General features: G+C 37.3%; 1 protein-coding gene across 1 annotated transcript in view; it reads left to right on the top strand.

Moving 5' to 3' along the window:
* Positions 1 to 303: 303 nt before the first annotated feature.
* HCN1 (hyperpolarization activated cyclic nucleotide gated potassium channel 1) overlaps positions 304 to 21,448 on the top strand; it is a 390,610-nt gene continuing 369,465 nt past the window's right edge. Inside the window, exon 1 of the mRNA XM_030330204.1 lies at positions 304 to 710. Within this exon, the coding sequence (XP_030186064.1) occupies positions 304 to 710 (407 nt within the window). The remainder of the gene's footprint in view (positions 711 to 21,448) is intronic.

Consider the following 21,448-nt stretch of genomic DNA (forward strand, 5'->3'; position numbering starts at 1 on the left):
AGGCGCTGGCGCGCGAGGGCTGAGCGGAGCCTCGCCTCGCTCGGGCAGCCTCAGCCTCAGCACCAGCCGCGGCGGAACCGGGAGCGCAGCCACTGAGGGCAGCGGCGGCGGCGGGAGCGAGGCGCGCAGGGAGCAGCGGCGCGGGCGGGAAGCAGAAGCCGCCGCCGCCGCCGCCGCCGCCGCGACGGGCAGCCGGGCTCGCCGGCAGCCAGCTCGGGCCCCTGCCCCCTCGGCTTCGTGCCCCCGGCGCCGGGCGGCCGGCGGGTCTGGAGCCCGCGCCGTCGCGGGCCGCGTCCCCCGGGCATGGAAGGAGGCGGCAAACCCAACTCCTCGTCCAACAGCCGGGACGATGGCAACAGCGTCTTCCCCGCCAAGGCGCCCGCGACGGGCGCGGGGTCGGCCGCGGCCGACAAGCGCCTGGGCACCCCGCCGGGGGGCGGCGGGGCCGGCGCGAAGGAGCACGGCAACTCGGTGTGCTTCAAGGTGGACGGCGGCGGCGGCGGCGGCGAGGAGTCGGCCGGGGGCTTCGAGGACGCCGAGGGCCCCCGGCGGCAGTACGGCTTCATGCAGAGGCAGTTCACCTCCATGCTACAGCCCGGGGTCAACAAATTCTCCCTCCGCATGTTTGGGAGCCAGAAGGCGGTGGAAAAGGAGCAGGAAAGGGTTAAAACTGCAGGCTTCTGGATTATCCACCCTTACAGCGATTTCAGGTGAGGACTCCCTGCCGCCGCCCCACCCTCCCTTCCGGGCGCGCCCTCCAACACGCGTCCCCGCACCTGGGTGGGGGCGCCCGGGGACTCGGAGGGAGGGGTTGCGGGGCGGGAGGGGGGTGGCGCTGCCGGCGGCTTCCACTCCGGCTGCTCGGGCTCCACTCTTCAACTAGTTTCCGCCGAGGAGGGGGTGGGATGAGGAGCTCCTGTTGCCCGGGAATCCCTGGGAGGTTTCGCCTCCTTTGCCTTGTGAACTTTGGGGATACATCGGGGAAGATGTGACCCCCCCCCCCCAGATGGGAGGATGCTAAGTTGTGCCAAAAAACGACAACAACAACAACAAAACAAAAAACCAAAAAACAAAAAAACTTTTACTTCGGAGCTGAGAGTGTAAGGAAGCGGCCAGAAAGTCGTCTTTGGGGTGACACCCATCCTCGCGCTGCCCCCCGCCTTTCCCAAAGGGGAAGAAGGCGCTCCTGGGTTTGAGGAGAGGATGGGGCAAGCGGAGACAGTGACTCACAAGTCCTAGCTGTTCCAGCCGCTCTCACCCCTGGGGAATGTTAATCTGTTTTTCATCTGCTTATAGGCACTGGGCATCCTCAATGCATTTCTTCAGAATAGTGGCTGGCAGGCTCAGGAAGGGCAATTTGCGCTTGGATAGTCCCTGACTTGAGATTTCAGCCGGGCAGGCGCTGCCAGCTTGGGCAGCAGCGTGGCAGGAAGCTTCGAGTTCCAGAAACAGACAGGGGGCGTTTCCAGAGCCCCCTCCCTGAGACTGAGAGACACCCTTTCTTGACCTTGACTACAAGTCTGTTTCGGAAATCTCTTTCCCATTTCCCAGCCCGGGAACTAGGGCAGGAGGAGAGCTGTCCGCCAGGGAAACTGCTTCGGAGAATTAAAATTAAGACGTTTCCCGATCTTATTTGTCTCCCAAGTATGTATTCGGTTATAAGCATGTTTAGAGATTATCAAATGAAGGTCGTGAAGTAGATCCTCTTATTAACGTGCGCACACGCTGCAGCTTCCGAATAAGGTTGGGTTTTCCATTTAAATTCTAAAACTCAGGGTGGCTTGCCTTTTCTTTTTCTTTTCTTTTCTTTTCTTTTCTTTTCTTTTCTTTTCTTTTCTTTTCTTTCTTTCTTTATAAGTGAATTCATTCGAAAAAGAAAAAGAGTCAGTGAAAAAGAGTATATGTGCAAATTAAGCCGATTTAATAGGCGTCTATTAAACAGCAATCAAAGATAGCGATAAAAAGCAGCATTACTTTGAGTTATGTTTAAGGGAAATTGCCATCGACTCCATGCCTCCGCAGGAGCTGTCCACAGTTCTGAATGACATTAGCTTTGGAAAACCCAAACTCCTGCCGCACTAAGCCTGGGAGTGAACGTCTTCACCTTCTTTGAATTTTATATATTGTCTCAGAAATCAGTAGCGTCTATTATTTATGCATAGAGTGAATGGCTTTTAGGAAGTGTATCATTTTAAGGTTCTTATTTACGAAAACATGTAACAAAGTCCAAAGGAGAACTTATAGAATGTAATGACATTTATAGTCTATAGCAAATTAAGAGTTGGATTGTAAGAATGTTTACGTTGAAAAGGATCTAAATAAACTGCCACGTTTCCTCCCTCGGGAAGATAAGCAGACTTATAAATGACCTTGTTTTAAGGCACATTAGACTGTCATGTTCTTTAAAATTTTAAAGGTTAGAATCAAATGTAGAAAACTCTCTCTCCCTCAATCCTCAGTGGAAATATGTTGCAACCTAGTACCCTTTTTTTTTTCTTTCATGAGAAAAACTTTACAAGGAAACAGGCTTCAGCCTTAACAAAAGTAAGCATGGCGTTTCCACTAATATATGTGGTTCACTGTTCACATGCAAATAAAATGCTACACTTTATTTATTTTACCTCAATTGAGTGATCCCTTTTGATTACTTTTACTTTTATTTCTTGAACAATGTAAAAAGAGACTATACTTTTCAAAATGTGGCACATGGTACATAATTAAACTTTTACCTCCTACTGAATAAAAACATAGGGCCACCTTTCAGGAATTGGAATAGTGTGCCAGAATCTTTTGAATGAATGAAATTCATGAAATTAAAGATTCTCCACATTTTCTCAAGTGAATCATCTGAGACAAATATCAAACAACAAAAAAAGTGACTAAGAAATAAATTGAGATCAGATGATGGTTAACTTTTACCATGCACTTCAAATAAATGAGAAATGATTAAAAAGTGAGGTAATACTCTAAACAAAATCCAGTGTGGAGTAGTTTGCAATACTGGATTTTCTCTTGCATAACTGGACGAAAGGAAATGTCAGACACAAATTAAACAATTACTAGGTTTAGGTTTCTAACTGGAAGGTATCTGAAAAAGATAGATTTTAAAACTCGCAATTACAATATATGTTTTTCCAAAACAAAAAACTAAGGAAGTAATGATGTAAATACTTATTTACCTATGTCAAGACATTTAAATCTTATTATTATTTCATTAACATTTTTATATGATATCAATAAGATTTCTCAAAACCTATATAACATGTCAGGATAATGTAACGGAAAAAGCAGAAATAAGAAAGACAAAACTCTGGCAGTACTTTTTTTCCTAAAGGACAAGAAATATGGGAAAAATCTCTAACATAGTAGAAATGTTAGGGTTATGATCTGTTCACCTCAGGCTCTTTCCTGAAGAAGACACTTTAAGGGCAGGGCTTCGCTATGATTCCTACAATGCCAAACTGATGTTCAGTAATAATTCAGCGACTGAGAAAGTGACACTTAAGAATCAGTTTCCATGGAGGGGTGGGAGATACTGAAATAAAGTTTTTTTTTTTCTTTTTTAACTTGATACTTTCATAAGCTTTTGCATGGCCAAGAAAGTTTACTCATTCTGCTCTTTGGTCAGTCCCATCCTGCTGAATGTAGGGGAGTCTGCCACTCCGGGGTAGGTCAGGACTTTACCACTGTGCTGGTGATCCAGTGTCCCTTTTTAGGATGACTTCTGAGCCAAGGCCTTTTCCACTTCCTGGGCTTTGCTCCCACTGAGACTCCCGCAGAGCTAACTAGGTGCTTCTCTCACCTGCCCAAGAGAGCTATTGCTGTGTCTGGCACGTAGTTTTCTCCTATCTCCGGTGTAAGTAGGGCAGAGGCTCTGTATTTCCCTTCTTTCTCAGGAGAGGATGATGTTAGAAGCCTTCAGGGACTAAAGAAGAGTCAAATACTACCAAAACTGTTAGAAATAACCAGGTGGCAGAAAGGGAGATGTGATGATGGAAGCAGAGATCACAGTGATGTCCCAGGAGTCAAAGAGTGCATTCAGTGTCTAAAAGCTGGAAACAGCAAGGAGTGGATTCTCCCCTAGAGCCTCCAGGAGGAACATAGCCTTTGATTTTAGTCTTGTAAGACTTGTTTTTTTTTTCTCTTTGTTTGTTTGTTTGTTTTTAGAAATAACTGGGTGGGAGCTAGAGAGTTTAGTAAAAAAAAAAAAAAATCTTATGTTTTTGTCTATACCATGGTATGTAATCATCCAAACTAGGGAAAATATAGTTACTTAAAAAGTAAAAGTAGGAGCACCTGGCTGACTTAATCAGTTAAGTGGCGGCCGACTCTTGATCTTGGCTCAGGTCATGATCTCGCCATTTGTGATTTTGAGCCCTGCATCAGGCTCTGTGCTGACAGTGTGGAGCCTGCTTGAAATTCTCTGTTCCACCATAAGAGACTCTTAAAATACAGAGAACAAACTGAGGGTTGATGGGGGGTGGGGGAGAGGGGAAAGTGGGTGATGGGCATTGAAGAGGGCACTTATTGGGATGAGCACTTGGTGTTGTATGGGAGCCAATTTGACAATAAATTATCTTTAAAAAAATTCTCTCTTCCCCCTCTCTCTGCCCCTCCCCCACTTGTACATGCATCTTCTCTCTCTTTCTCTCTTGCTCTCAAAATAAATAAATAAGCTTAAAAAAACCAAAAAGAAAAAAGTAAAATTATACTGGTCTTTGTGTAGTAAGGACACAGTCTCAGTCTTGCTGAGTTTCATGTGTACCACACACACAAAAAGAAATATCTAATTAGGAGGTTAAATGTGATTTTTCTTGAGATTACTAACAGTGATTATATATTTATTAGCTAAAATTTTATTTTTTATTTATTTAATAAAAAGGTGACTCTGGCCTAGCATTGTGCTTTCACAGCTAATCTATAGTTATGACATAATCATTCAAATGGATTGAAGGAATAGAGGACTTTTCTGGATGGTTTTTATTATCTGAGTAATTTACCTTGGAAGAATTTATCCCCAGACTATTTGCCATTTCAGGGATTCTGACATTATTTTCCTGGGTCACACTTATATATAGGGCTCTTTTATAGATAATGTTCCCATTTCATATATATTGTCGGCCAACATCTTGCCTCTGGTAAGGGAGGAGATTTTATATCTTGGCTTGTTATTTCTTTCACTACTTTTCATCAATTAGTATGAACAACTGTACGAAAAGCTTATTGTGTCGTAAGTACACAAGGACCCTAGAGATGGGAGTCACTTCCTGAAACTATTGCCATTTCTGGCCTTCCATCTCTGCTTCGTGTTGCAGCCACAATAATAGTGATGTCAGAGGTCACTGATATGTTCATTAGTGAAGGGAGGCTTCGCCCATATTACACAGTAAGTCAGAGACAGGCCTTTGTTTCTAGGAGCTTCTCAGGAAAAAACAATTCAACCTTCTGGGGTTTAAGGACTAATTAGCCTACTGTTATGTTATCTTTGTGCTAAATGCAATCTGTACGCTCCCAGCAATGCTCCTTTTATTTGTTTTCCATATCAACACAGCCAAAATTAACCATAAGAATTTATTTATTTTCTCTGTTGGGTGAAACTTTTTATATCTTTTTTTTTTAATTTTTTTTTCAACGTTTATTTATTTTTGGGACAGAGAGAGACAGAGCATGAACGGGGGAGGGGCAGAGAGAGAGGGAGACACAGAGTCGGAAACAGGCTCCAGGCTCTGAGCCATCAGCCCAGAGCCTGATGCGGGGCTCGAACTCACGGACCACGAGATCGTGACCTGGCTGAAGTCGGACGCTTAACCGACTGTGCCACCCAGGCGCCCCTGAAACTTTTTATATCTTATAAATTCAATTAAGTTTTTCCTAGTGACTCTACCAACTGTTAGGCCCAATTAAAGTGAAATGATTTGGAAGTATGAATTTATTCCATTACTTTTTCTTAGTATCCATTTAAGTTGCAAAACTTTAAATTTTATTTGATGTTTCACTATTTAATTGCATTTGATAGATATTAGTGTGACATTATACTATTAAAATGTTACAAGATGTTTTGCATTTTTTTTCTGAGCAACTTTCCCTTTAAACCTACTTTTGGGACTTATTATAAATTGAGAATCTTTGGGCAGATGCATTTTTACCAATTCACATTTAATTATGTTGACTTGTATTTATGAACTTGAATGTTGATGAGTAATGCAAGAATTTTAAATGCATTAGAATAATACATTACTCATTATCAAAAGCTTATTTAACAAAATCTAATTAAGCTATATCTACTTGGTCAAAAACCACAAACTGAAGCAACACCAACACCAAAAAGCAATTTAAGTAGTATTTGTAATTCTGCATTATTTATTATTCAATGAACCTATATCCCAAAGTGAGTAAGAGGCAGGCAAAATATATCTGATGTGATGCTTATGTGAACATTTTGCCATTCTAAGTGTAATTCTTTTCTTTAGCAGATAATTCACTTCATTACTTAGAGACAAGTAAGTAATGGGTTAAGGGTAAGGACTTTCAAATATAGTTTCTTATAATTAAAATACAAATTATGGCAAACCATAGCACCACAATGAAGAGTGCTGAACATTTTCAGAGTCTGTGAAAAATTTTCGTTTTATCATTTTGTACAAAGAAGTAACAAACTATGAGTTAGGCAGCAGAGGTGGTGATAATGAAGAAAAAATCTGCATATACTAGGAAAAAAGACTGTTTTTACTTAGACTGAATACTTTTCTTCTACAAATAAATTTCTTTGTGAAGGCATCTTGATACACAACTTACCATTATTTTTTTTCAAAAAAAAAAAAAAATCAAGGGAATATGGTGATGCTCCCTGGTGCATCCTGGTATTATCTGTGTTATTGCAAAAGAAACCATTCTGATGCTATTAATTCTCTGTGATGTGTGTGTGTGTGTGTGTGTGTGTGTGTGTATGTGTATGTGCGTTGTGCATGTGGAATGAAACTATTCAAGTGACCTCTGTACACGATTATATGCACACAGCATATATATTGATGTTGATTATTTTTTTTAAATTTTTTTAACGTTTTTATTTATTTTTGAGACAGAGACAGAGCATGAATGGGGGAGGGGCAGAGAGAGAAGGAGACACAGAATCGGAAGCAGGGTCCAGGCTCTGAGCCATCAGCCCAGAGCCCGACGCGGGGCTCGAACTCATGGACCGTGAGATCGTGACCTGAGCCGAAGTCGGATGCTTAACCGACTGAGCCACCCAGGCGCCCCGATGTTGATTATTTTTTAGTTGAACGTTTACCTGACACTTTCACCCAAGTTTGAGTGACAAAAATGGATGTCATGGCCCTTTTCAAGTTTAATAGTTAATTTCCCCATAATAATCTTCAGCCATTTCACATAGTAACTGACCACTTGGTTAAAGCAAAGTAGCAAAATTATACATGTCCTGGATTTATAATTGGACCATCTTATTTATGTAGACCTGTGTTTATTTTTAAGACATTAGCTACAATTCTAAAGAAGTCAGGCTAATTACACATATACAGAATTAGCAACTATTTACAGATTTTGTACTTTCAGGTTAAATAGTGCTGCAGTGAACATCTTTATATATTACTCTTCATTATATTTTGGACAGTCCAGGGAATGGAATTACTGACTGTGAACATTTTAGAGATTCTATACATATTGACTTTACCAATTAACATTGCCACTGGTTGAGACACTTTTTGTTAAACAAAAATGTTTATTTATTTTGAGAGCGAGAGAGAGGAGCAAGCGAGCATGTGAGCGGGGGAAGGGCAGAGAGAGAGAGGGAGAGAGAGAGAATTTCAAGCAGGCTCTGTGCTGTCAGCGCAGAGCCCGATACAGGATTCGATCCCACGAACTGTGAAATCATGACCTTAGTGGAGATCAAGAGTCAGATGCTCCTCTGACTGAGCCACCTAGGCACCCAGAGGCACTTTTTAAAATTGTGAGTGACATAGGTTTATCAGTGTTGCTGAGATTTCTGTTTAGATGTGCACAAGTAGTTTTAGGACAGAAAGTCAAAACTATATTTGTCATAGAGTAGCAAGAGTGATCTTGATAAGCAAATAATATTACTTAATGTCTAATAATATCATGCCGCTTAAAACCCTTTAGAGGCTTCCCATTTCTCTTACAGTACATTTGAGCTCCAAGATGAGCTACAAGATCTTGAATAGTTTCAGTTTATCTATGCAACCTCCTCACCCACAGCTTACTCCCTCACTATTTTCTGGACACCTGGGTAAATTTTCAGCCCCTACAGTAAGCTGAGTTCTCCCCACCACAGAGGTTTTGATGTCTAAAATTCTCTTTTTACTTTCTGTCATTTTGCATCACACCTAGTTTCTCCTTGTCATTTGGATTTTCATTTAATCATTATGATCACCCTCAGCTTTCACCACCCCCCCATTTAGTTTTCTATCTGGGTCTCTTCTTTCATTGGAATTTATAGTTACATTTATTTTATTTATGTCCCTCCACTAGAATTTAAATTCCATGACCTCATCTATATTACTCAATTTTGTATTTCTAATGCCATTAAAGTACACATAAGAGATTGTTTTCCTGCTTCAATTTTCTCAGATGCTTTATTTTTAACAGCTTTTTGAGCTATAATTCAGTTACAGTATAATTCACTCATTTAAAGTATATGATTGAATTTTTTCTAGTATGTTCACAGAGTTGTACAGCCATTACCCAAACCAATTTTAGAAAATTGTATCACTCCAAGTAGGAACCCCTACCTATTAGCACTCATTTCTCTCTCCCCTTCCTTCCTGCCCCCATTGCTGTAAGCAGTCAGCAATCTACTTTCTGCCTCCAGAGATTGTTTTTTTCTGGACATTTCATATCAATGAGATGATATAATGTGTAGTCTTTTGTTATTGGCTTCTTTCACTTAGCATATTTTCAAGTCTCATCCATGCTGTAGCATGTTTCAGCACTTTCTCTTTTGCGGAAGACTGTTCTGTTGTATGGCTATACCAGATGTTTATCCATTCATCAGTTGATGCACATCTGCATTGTTTCTACCTTTCAGCCACTGTGAATACTGCTGATGTGAACATTCTTGTACAGTTTCTTGTGAGGAGATGTATTTTCATTTATCTTAGAATTGAAATCACTGGGTCAGCATACAGACTTTTAACAAATGTTATTGAATGAATAGACAACTAATTAGTCTGCAACCAGGATGTGCACACATTTAATCTTACAATTAGTAAATCCAGATAAAGAAAGCTCTTCCTTTCCCTAAAGCAACACCTAGCATCCACTCTCCACTGCCACCTGCAAGGACATGTCACAACCATTACATTTCCCTGCCCAGCGTGCAGATGACTAAATGAAACTGCAGGAACATTAAGTAGCATGAACATGGTGACATAGATAGTAAGAACTGGGCCAGGAATTCAGCTCTTCTGAATCTTAATTCTGTCACTCCAACCTAAAAGGAAGCAAGGCTGCTAGTATAAGTAATTCTCCTAACCTGCAAGGAAACATTATGGATTAAACCTAATCATTTATTCTTCCTACCTCTTGAAACCATTCCAAAATAATATGAGAAGACACACAGATAGATAGATAAATAGAAGAAAGAGGAGAAAACAGAGAACAAGAGATCTCAAAAACATTTTGGAAAATACGAAAGCTAATGGAGAAATTATATTTTACTTCCATGATTCTTCACCACTGAGCCCCAGAGGTGCTTAGGACATGAGGTACCAGTTAAGAAGCAGTTTCCAGGAAAGCCAGGCTGAAATTCACTTCCTAGTGAATACAGAACTTTCAGTCTTAACATTAGAATGTTTGGAGTCAGGCCAATTCTCCCCAAGCAGGACACAAGAAAACTATATCCAATGGGAGACATTTCAAGATCTTCCAGTAAAAATTCTTGTTCATTATCTAACGATTTTTCAAAAAGCCTTACATATGTACATAGAGACTGTAATTATATGTTGGTATTCTATCATCTAATATGATATCTAAGCAAAACATTATGAGTCTTCTGAGAAAAGTCTCCATCATAAAAGAGAGAGACTAAGTCAAAGAGCAAAAGAAAGTCCAGAGAACAGAGAGGCATTTGGGGTTAAGGGAAATTACATTATTAAAAATAGTCTATAAATTATGTCTTCAGGAAGATATTTTATGTAAGACAACAAGAACAATATGCTGTGAAAAGAGTATCCAGAAAAATTTTTTTCAAAAAGTGCTCACGTGTAAGAAGTTGGCACATGAAGTCTAGGAAACCTCTCAGAATTAGGGCAAAAAGAAGAAAGAACAGAACATGTAATGAATAAAATAAAGGATAACTCATCAGGTCAAAATCTATAAAAAACAGTTTCAAAATGAGAACAAGTGTGAAAAGGGACATATGGAATTAACAGGGACATTTTAAACAAAAGTTTCCAGATAGCAGGAAGTGAAATGTCTTTTCTGAGAAACTCGCAGAATGCTCAGCATCAGGGAAGGAGAAGACCCCACAAAGGGTCTCCACACAGAAGCTGGGTCAGAAGACAATACAAAAATTGTTCAAAGAGAAATTTACATATCAAGAAGTGGGAAAAATACTGTAAGCTAAATGATACTGTAGCAGTCTCCAAAATTCTGGGTTTTAGTTTTTTTCAATTATAAAATGAGGAAAATAACATATGTATCTTATCAGGTTGTTGGAGCGATACATATTTTATGTTGATATTATAAATATTTTTATAGCGTCTAGATACACGGTGCTTAGAAATTATGCTCTGCACTTAATGCTATGTAATTGTTAGCTATTATCATGAAAGTAAATTTGAAACGGAATTAAGGAGTGTGAACTATTTGAGAAAAGAAAATACTCTCTTCGCACATACTTGACAATCTTCAGAATTCTTTAAAGCAAATGTGTCTGAAGACAGGGCCATAGAAGCATTAGGCTGTTCTGATTTCTTTTTATCTTGTTAAGTCTCGGCGGCAGAAACCCTGATGTACAATGGTAGGTTTTGTGTGTGCTATATGAAATAGCTTCACTCATGAGGCAATTAGCACTGGAAAACTTCTAATGCATCCTCTATCTGTAAAACTTTGCAGATACACCATTATTATCTTCAAAGTTGGTATAGAATGCTATCGTACTGAACATTTAGAATAGCTTTTAGGGAAAATTCTAACGGCATTGAGTTGCATGTACTCCTTCCTGTTAATCTTTATTTTCGTTAGGAAATGGCATAGTTAAACCATTTGGTATCTTATTTCAAATCAGTTAAACGTTATATAGGAGCCAAATAAAATGATTCATAACTTGCTAAATTCTTTCATTTTTTTATTGTCAAATTTAATAGTCTATGAAAAATGGTTATTTGGAAATATAAGAAAGATTGCAAATTTAAAAGGATGATTTTAATGTCTTTTTTTACATCATTTTTGAGCAGATGTCACTTATTACCCTTGCAGAATGTGTTAGCCTTGTTTTTTTAAAGATAATATACCTTATTAAAAATTATGCAATCTTAGTTGAGAGATGTGAGTAGGAGCTGAGAAAAATGAATGTTGAGTGTTATATTGGTGGTACTTACAGGGAAAATGAGTACTCCTTATTTTTTCTATAGAGAAGTTATTCATTATTTACATGATTATTTTTAGAAAGGTTATTTGTTCTGAGCAATAAATTGGGTATTTGTTTTGAATAATCATGTAAGTGAATTAGGTTGAAGATTAGAGATAGTCTTGGATTCAGATGTATTTTTTTGGTTTATAAAACGGCAGAGGTACATGCTGCAACTGCCTAGTTATGGTTGTATCTGTACTGAACAATATAACCCAGGGATTCTGTAAGCTGTAATTATTGGTTAAGCTAATCATTCATGCCTGTCCATTAGTGACTGTCAGGTTGTCAGGCTCATAGAATACTTTAAGAATCAAATGAAAGCTGTGGATCCTCTGTCCTAGAAAAGTGCATATATTCACAAAATTTTATCTGTGGTTTCAAGAGGTTTGTTGTTCCCTGCAAGCACATTTATTTTTGGCCTCCAGCTTAAGATTTTCTGAACTATCTAATATTTTTACACAGAAATATGATACTAAAAACAATGGGTAGAAGATAGCTAGAGACAGAGTTTCGTTTGGACAAGCCATTGAAGAATTAGAACTGAGGCTAGGAAGATTTGTCTCAAGGGGCAGAGAATTCCCTGTCAACCAAACAGCTTAGTTCTGAGGCTACATACGTGGTCAGCAGGGACTGAATAGATGTTTGTTCTTGATGGGTCAGTCAGCGCAATAAAGTCAGTGCACAAAGTGATAGCGAGAAACAGTTGGGATGAGAGGACACTAGATGATTTTTTGTAGATGATGTTTACCTGCTTTGAAAAGCTGATTGAGGGATGCCTGGGTGGCTCAGTCAGTTAAGCGTCCAACTTTTTGTTTCAGCTCAGGCCATGATCTCATGGTTCACAGGTTTGAGTCGCATGTCAGGCTCTGCACTGACAAAGCAGAACCGGCTTGGGAATCTCTCTCTCCCTGTCTCTCTGCCCCTCCCCTCACTCACTCACTCTCTCTCAAAAGAAATAAATAAACTAAAAAACAAAACAAAACAAAACATCTGATCGAATCAACTGAGAGATGATCAAGCTAACTGTAAAGTTCATAGGGTGGCTGATTGTAAGATAAATATTTTAAAATATATCAGTAAGTTTTCTACATATTAACAACCATGATTGAGGATATATAATATAAAAAGAATCACCAGCTATAAGAGCCAAAAATATAATCTACCTGAATTTGATATTTGAAAAAAAATTCAAATCCATATATTAAAGGATAAATGATACGATAAGTAGTATTAATCAAGTAAAACAGTTGAGTAAAATCCATTCTCCTCAGTTTTCAGTAAAATGAAATCCAAATAATTTTAAACTTACAAAAGATAAAAACAACTGAAATCAGAATACCTAGAAAAGTATTAGTGAATTATTTAATCCTGTTGCCACGGGCAGAGCTTCCCAACATAATACTCTAGAGACTGTGTAAATTGTTGCAGGCTTTCTGAAGGTCTATTTGACCCTTATAAAGAGTTTTTGAAAATGTATAGACTAGTAAATTATCTGGCAGAAAAATTGTGACATGTTTTGCAAATAGGATGATCCCTACAATACTTAGGGAGAAAGATACAAACAGATACAACCTGAGTAAAATTTCAACCCTGTCTGAAACCCCTGCTTATCAGTTATTCCCCATATCTCTGCCCTGTCTTTTCTTCATAGAAGTTATTGCGATTTATTATACTAAATTTTGTGTTTCTCTAATTTGATTATTATCTTTCCTAATCTATAATTAAGCCTCACTTAGGGGCTTAAATATAAACCCTAATATAAAGTACTGTATTTCTTTTTTTAAACATTTTTTTTTAAATTTTTTTTCAACGTTTATTTATTTTTGGGACAGAGAGAGACAAAGCATGAACGGGCGAGGGGCAGAGAGAGAGGGAGACACAGAATCTGAAGCAGGCTCCAGGCTCTGAGCCATCAGCCCAGAGCCCGACGCGGGGCTCAAACTCACGGACCGCGAGATCGTGACCTGGCTGAAGTCGGACGCTTAACCGACTGCGCCACCCAGGCGCCCCTAAAGTACTGTATTTCTAAGGCTAGATCCATGTATGGCACAAAGTAGGCATTCGATGAATATGAGTGAATGAAGAAATTTTAGCAACATTACGCTCAATCCTAGTTTTTATACACAATTTTCAACAACGAGCTGGTCTTTTCCCTACATTTCCTACAAAAAAAAAAAAAAAAAAAAAAAAAAAAAAAAAAAAAAAAAAAAAGAAATACTTTAATGTAGTGCAGATAGCCCAACCTAACACACAGAAACATATACTGAGAAATAAAGGTTGAAGCTATTTAAAATAATATGCATCCATACTTGCATTAATTCTGTTTATTGTAATGTGTGTTTTTATGTAGTTTAAAAAATTGGGAATATATTTTGTGGATATTTGGGGATGACTCTTGTTTTACAGCCCCATAAATGCTATTTAAATGTCATTGCCTTTGGAATCAATGCTATTTTCATCAAAATAGAGCTGAAAATGTATCTCTTTGGGCAATGACATTAAGAATGACACTACTTTTTTTTTATGTATCATGTTTTTATTTTTTTCTTTTACCCAGTTTTTTTGCCTTTGTATAAGAGTACACATGTCAAGTCCTGTTGTGCAAGGATTGGAAATTAGAACTGTCTCTATAGGTATAATTAATAAAATATTGAGTCTGTGTTTTGAAAGAGGATTAATTTTGAACTTTGGCTCTGTGGTAAGTAGGTTCTTTTACTGTGTTCATCAAACTTAAAAAAAATCCAATGCAAAATTTTCTGAACAGCACTGTTAAATTGATCCCTGTGTAATGTTAATGGAAAGGATACCATAGATCTTGATACGAGAAAACTGAAGTTGACATAATTTTTAAAATGAAAGGAAACTTGAGTCTTAGAAGATAGTGGTAGCTTAGTTTTTGTGCATAAAAATAGAGCAGATAGATAGCACAAACAAAACACATGGATAACATTTATAGCAAAATTATCCCCATGAACCTAAAAAATAAACAGACTGGGACAAGACCTTTTTTTTGCAAGACCTTTTTTTTTTTGAACTTCTATATAGGTTGAAAGAAGGAAGTAATGAGAATCAAGGTCATCTGATAAACCAGAGAATAGGCAGACCTCCCCCATACCCAACAGGTATTTGTTGGAGATACAGCCAAAACTGGGGTGGGATTCACACAATCCAATAGCAAAAGCTCTGCAGTAATTTCAAGAGAAAAGATGGCTGATCCCAGGTCTGGGGCAGGAAGTACATATTAAGGGCCTGGAACAACTTGACATACCAGATAGTAAGGGAATTATCAAAGACTACTAGGGTAATATAAAAAAGAATCAGGAGTCAACTTGAAAAAGCCAAGATGAGCTTCAAAAAGGGTGAGAATTTCAACAGATTCAAACTCAGCAGATGTTTGAGTTCATAATGATACAAAAAATGCTTAACCTCTGAAACTTAATAGAGACTTAATTCCTTACCTCGAAATTTGGGTAAATAAAAGGGAAGAAATCAAGCATTTATCCTGCTTTCCTATATTATCTGAACCAATATGTAACCAAATAGTAGAGGAGGAAAAGAGTATCTTCATAAAATTGTTAAAGTTAATAGATGAAAAAGTAAGGATATTATTAGACAACTGCCATTTTACCATCCTCATTCAATTAATGCATCTGGAGGTTGAGCATCAGTGGCCACTAATAACAAAAAAGAGCAAAATTAGATTTTGCATGTTCTTGTTAAAAGAACATACACCACGTGTAGTTTTGCTAATGGAATAGAATCTGAATCTCATATGACCTCTGGGTCCAGGTGCCAAACTTTGGGAAATACAAAGGTCAGAGGAACATGCTGAACTTGTACATGTAATCAGCAAAATCCAGTGTTGGGGAATCGATGGTCCTGTCACCCAGTTTCTTCAGCAGACAGATAGTAAAGACAAGAATGGGATGGAAGGGAAAGTGGAGGTTTGAGGCAGACCAAACTATGCAATTTAGGGATGCATAATTGTGATGAAACTATATTAAGAAATTCAAGGAAGCAATTACTATGAAAGCCAGCAGAACTGTTATTTCAGAGGGTACGAGGGGGTTGTGATTGGGATCATACACATGGAAGGGCTTCCTGGGGGAGTGGTGATAAAGTTCTCCCTCTTGTTTTGGGTGGTGATTTCAAGGATGTTTGATTATAATAAGTCATTATTTTCTGTATCTGTTTTACAATAACAATAAGGAAAAAAGGAGAAGAGGCATTAATTTTCAAAAAGAAAGATCAGGCTATAATGAAAAAAATGTAGTATTCCTATTTATCTTTCTGTTTTACTTATAGATCTGATTTGTGTTTGCAGCAAAACCGTAATAATGTTAAGGCAACACAAGATAATGCAACCTTATGGTGGGAAAATGACCCAGACATAAGCTCCGAAAAGTCAGAACCTTAACTCTTTTGACTTGATTTGAGGAGGTGTTTAATCTCTTTGAAGCTAGTCTGTAAAATTTGGGAAAATGCTATCTGTTGCCTTAAGGATGTAGTGAAAATAAAATATGTGAAAGATGCTTGACACATAACCAATATTTAACAAATATTACATTCTCCTTTCAGCTTCTATTATCCTCTTAAGTGATTAATATATAAGTACAAATAAGTAATAGTGGTTTATCTAAAAGACATAGGATTGTACTCATGAATTCACTCATTCAGTAAGTATTTACTGAATGCTGAGTATGTTTTCAGTGAGTATTAGGTGCTTTAGATATAAAAAAAAATGAAACTAAAGAGTAACAGTCTTTCAGAGACTTTCTGTCTAGTAAAGAAGACAGGTACATGAGGATTGACTTTAATGGAGGGAAAGAATGCCAATAGAGAAATTGTACAAAATGATATGCCACCAGAGAAAATCATGATGCATTAATTCTATAATATTTAATTACTAGCTACATTTTGTAATTTTTTACTATTTATTTCTGAGAGTTTTGTTGCAAACCATCACAAGTAGTCAGCACTTTTGCATGTAATTTTTTTTTGTTAAAAAGAACTATTTGCTGAGATTATCTCAGATTTTTAACCTTTAAATCTTTATTAGTCTATTGTTACCCTGTTATGATTCTAAAAAGCATAAAGTTTTCAGGCTTGTTGTAAAAGTCAATCAAGTCAAGAATTATTTTGGAATTGTGTGCTTAAAAGGTAGAAAAATCCATTAGAAAATAGCAAAGGGATTACCTATTGACTAAAATGTGGACTGCCTCTATATCCCTTTTCTATGTAAAATAAATCTATGTTCCTTCTGTATCAACACATCATGTTGGAAAGAGAGAGAGAAGCTCTTAACCTACTTTCCTATCTTCAATTTTTAACTTTATCATGCTTGTTAATTGCCTGGGTGTCCTTTAACCATCTATTTCCATGATTCTTTCCCAGAGGCTTGGTTTAATTTTAAAAGTGCAGTGTATTCAGCCCTAATTATGTGAGAGCTCACTGCAGGCAAACAGCAAGAGATAGTAATGACCAAAATGTATTTTTAAATCAGTGCGACAGATACCACAAGCACATTGCTATAAACATTTAATGACTAGGAAATACAACCATGTAAGGTGATATTTGGAAGCTAATGATATTTGAAAATAAAATTCCTTCTTAGAAACATAATGTCACTAACTGTGATTTTTTTTAAAAAATACATATTTTTGTAGTTTTATATTCTTTCTCTTATCAAGTATTTAAACAAGGTGATCACTCCCACAGCCTCAAATTCTTTTCATCTTCAAAAACTAGATGTAAGGTGGTTTTACTTTATCTGAGTTTGAATGAAGTTCACAAAATATGCAGTCTGTGTGCCTGGAAATAGTGTCCATTGTTTCTTTGAAAGGCATGCTATTATGTTGACTTAAATGTCCACAATAAATCAAGATTTTAAACATTTTCTATCACAGTTACTTTTACATTAACTTAGTGGGGGAAATAATTACCATTGAAATGTTTTCACTGGTCATGCAAAGGACAAGAAATAGCCAGTGGTTTATTCTACAAATACAAAGAGTCAAAATGCAGGATTATCTGCTAAATTCTAAGTGCCAGACACTGTTTTAAGTGTCTTTATTATCTTACTGAATCCTTTGAGCAACCCTACAACATTTATTAATTGTGTCATATTACATTCTAGAAAACCAGATTATGGAGCGGATAGGTGGTCAGACAGCTTCTAAGTAGAGAAGCTTGGATTTGAACCCAGAGATCTGGCTCAGAGCCCAGGATCTCAAGCACTTGTCTCAGAGGAATTTAGTCATTTCCTGACCTAGTTGACTCAGTCTTTTTCTCTGGCTTTTTAAAAAATGTAGTGTTAGAATTTATATATTCTTTTCCTGACTATAAGAATCTTAGTTATTTAGGTGATAGTCTTGAATGGGAAATGGTGCCCCATTAGCGAAATATTGGCTGCATTTTTCTGAAAGCTCACTTCTAGTTCGCCATGTGGGATTGCATTCTATGTGTAAAAACACAATTATTCCAAATGCTTGCTTCTTTTTATAAAAAGCTAAATATTTTACATTAAAGAGTTAAGGGTAAATCTTGAGAATTGAAATATCCTTATCCAAGCAGGCAACTAAAACAGAAATAAAACTATGATGACTTTTTTTTTTTTGCTCTACTTAAGTTTAGTACTCCAGAAAACATAAGAACTAGTAAAAACAATCCTATTTCCTAAAAATACTTTTAATTTTCTTTCATTATGTTTTTGTATTCTTTTAAATGATAGTGCTTATGTACCAAATGAACAGACTATTCAAATGAAAATAGCAATGAAGAGCCAAACTCATAATGAAGGCATCAGGAGGTGTATGGGAATAGAAAGAAGCTGTAAAACTTTAGCTACAAATATTATTGAAGAAAGATATAGCTATTACACAAAAAAGGTCAATGTTTGCCATTAGGTTGCATCTACAGCCATAAAAATATTGTATATTAGATAGCTTATAAATTGGAGTTCATTTGAATAATAATTGCTTGAGAAAATTTAAGAGAGTTGTTATTAGACTTTGAATCTACTGGAAAAAAAAACAGGAAGCTAGGAAAGGCAGGAAACAATGTGTAAAGTTTTATGTGGCAGATGGTCAAGAAATTTCCCTAAAACTACAGTCCTGTTGTACCTCTGAGATCATTCCTTCTGGTTTCTTGAGGTCTGGTACCAAGATATTCCACCTAATGGAATCACTGCACCCCAAAAAAATTATTTCATAACCCACCTTTCCTTATTGGGACTGTGAAGCTATAGAAATAATCTGAAGAAACTAAATCCCAAACAGAATGAAACAAAAACAAAAACAGGGATACTGAAGAATTAAGGAAAATCTTGCTGCAACTTATTTGTTTAAAAATAGAGTTAATTTAAAATTCTTGAAAAAGTGAGGTAAGTGATGTTCCAGTCTTCAAAATCAGAATTTCGTATAATAATGGATATTTCAACACTGTATTTTATTATTTACCCTCTCTAACTTAGGTCAATTTAAATTCTTTTTCTATAAGAAGCGTGCTCAAAACACTTTAACACAAAATTAAACCTTTGGCTCTCTGTTATTTTGATGCTTTCATAATTCACTTTTTACCTTTACAGACTTTCGAAAAGAGGAATTTATATTCACTCTCTCTCCCTTGCTTAGCATTACTCCTAAACCCTGCATTACCTGGCTTTCCATTTGAGCAGAATCCTGGGGGAAAACACCCCCAAAACAGAAAACAAACAACAAACCAGCCAAACAATAAATCTTATAAATCTCATTTAATCTCCTTGTTTCTAAATCTAGTAAACACTCTTCAGATTTTAATTTGAACCATTAATGGCGTTTGACACTCCTTTTTGACTTTTCTGACCCTTCACTACTCTGATTATTGGTTAAATGTTATTGGTTCTCAAAGTCTTCAAGGTCTTGTCTCTCCTCACTGTACATTTTCTCCTTGGGAAATGTCATCCATTACCATATCTTGAAGTATCACTGCCTCTTCTGGCCCGGGCCATATTCCTTAGCATCAGCGTAACATATCCAACGACCCCTTTGGTGCACTGTGTCACCTTTGATTTGATGGCCAAATGTGCTCTCCAGCTTATGTTTCCTCAAGGATTGGGTGATTAATGATGATACTTAACCTTAAATCTCATTATTATTTTAGGTTTCTACTTGTTCTTCCCTGGCATTCAACCTGTGATGCATAGATGTGCACAAGGGCATGTACACACACACTCACGCACACAGCCATACGCACACACACCACACCACACTCACCATGACTGACTTATCCTGCCTCCTAAATGTCTCCTAAATCTGTCACCTCTTCATCATCAGTACCAAGGCTCAAGTTCATTTTCTCTCTTATTTTTCTTTTGTGATCCATCCATTGGCTTCTAGTGTGGTTCCCCTTCTTTCTTCAAAACCAACACCTAATTGTTCCTACTACATTTTGCCTTTTTTTTTTTAACATGCATTCTTCTTTCATGTGTCTCTACTTTAGCATGTTTTTTCAACTATTTGATACGTCTAAGAATGAAACCAAAATTAAAAGCTAAATAGACAACTTTAGTTATCTATACTTTGGAGTTAAGCAGAGAAACAGTACTGGAGTTCACAGAGTTAAACCAGAGGTAATAAACCAGAGCCAGACAATTTGTAATGGAATTCAAGAGGCAGGGCTCTGAGAAATTCTCCGAAACTTCACAGCTATGCAATTCAATTCAATACTGATTTACTAATCACTTAGTATGTGTCAGCCACTAAGCTAGACCCAGGATAGAGCACTGAAAAAGGCAGACATCACTCCTCCTTCTTGTGAGTTTATAATCTTGGGTGAAAGACATGCATTAAATGACTAACGAGAGATGATCACTGTTAACAAAGGAAGACCACAGGGTAATATATGGAAGGATAGAGCTAGGAGCTTAATCTAATCCAGGGGGTTAGGAAAAACCTCCATGAAAATGTGACAGTTGAATTTAGAAGTCAAAAACAAATAGGAATTGGGGAGGTAAACTAGTAGTTTTAGATGTGGGTGAGGATAGAGTGAAAAACCTGACTCAAGACACTTCAAAGAAGCAACTGCTGACAACAGTTGAATGATTTCCTACCACTATTAGTTGGATAGATAAGATAGATAGGCTGATGATAGATAGACAGATGATACATTATAGTTAAAAATAGTTAAAATTAATAACTAAAATAAAAATAGTTAAAGGTATGTCTCAAGGATCACACTGCATATTTATTTTTTCTGTAATGCATCTTCACAACCTTCGCCCATTTTTCCTCTGGCATGATTATATTTGAATATATCCCTATTCAAGGCTTAGATTTCCTACAAATCTTTTGACACATAAAAGATCATTCCTTTGCATTCTCTTGGAATTTATTTATAATTTATATTCCATTATCTTGAGACTGCATATATTGCCTGGTTATTTTAGCCATTCTATTCTTTCCTCTGTTTTCTCAAATTTTCCCCAGAGCATTTATGTCTTCTGCCTCTTTTAGTTTTGTCCCCTTCCTTACTATTTACCTAAGTAGTCTGAATGATATGCTCCAAACACATCTTACTTTAAGCATGGTAAAATTTTTATTCTGATTTCCCTGTAGAGAAATATGCAAATCAAAATACAGGACAGTTATAGTTTGTATTTTATTTTATTTTATTTTATTTTATTTTATTTTATTATTTTATTTATGACTTCTAATGCATGTGATATAATGTATCTGATTAACAGATAAAACTATGGGGTGCCTGTGTGGCTCAGTCAGTTAAGTGCCCCGCTCTTGATTTCATCTCAGGTCATAATCTAATGGTTTGTGAGATCCAGCCCAGAGTGGGGCTCTGAACTGACAGGGC

The sequence above is a fragment of the Lynx canadensis genome, chromosome A1 (assembly GCF_007474595.2).
Source record: "Lynx canadensis isolate LIC74 chromosome A1, mLynCan4.pri.v2, whole genome shotgun sequence".
Classification (NCBI taxonomy): domain Eukaryota; kingdom Metazoa; phylum Chordata; class Mammalia; order Carnivora; family Felidae; genus Lynx; species Lynx canadensis.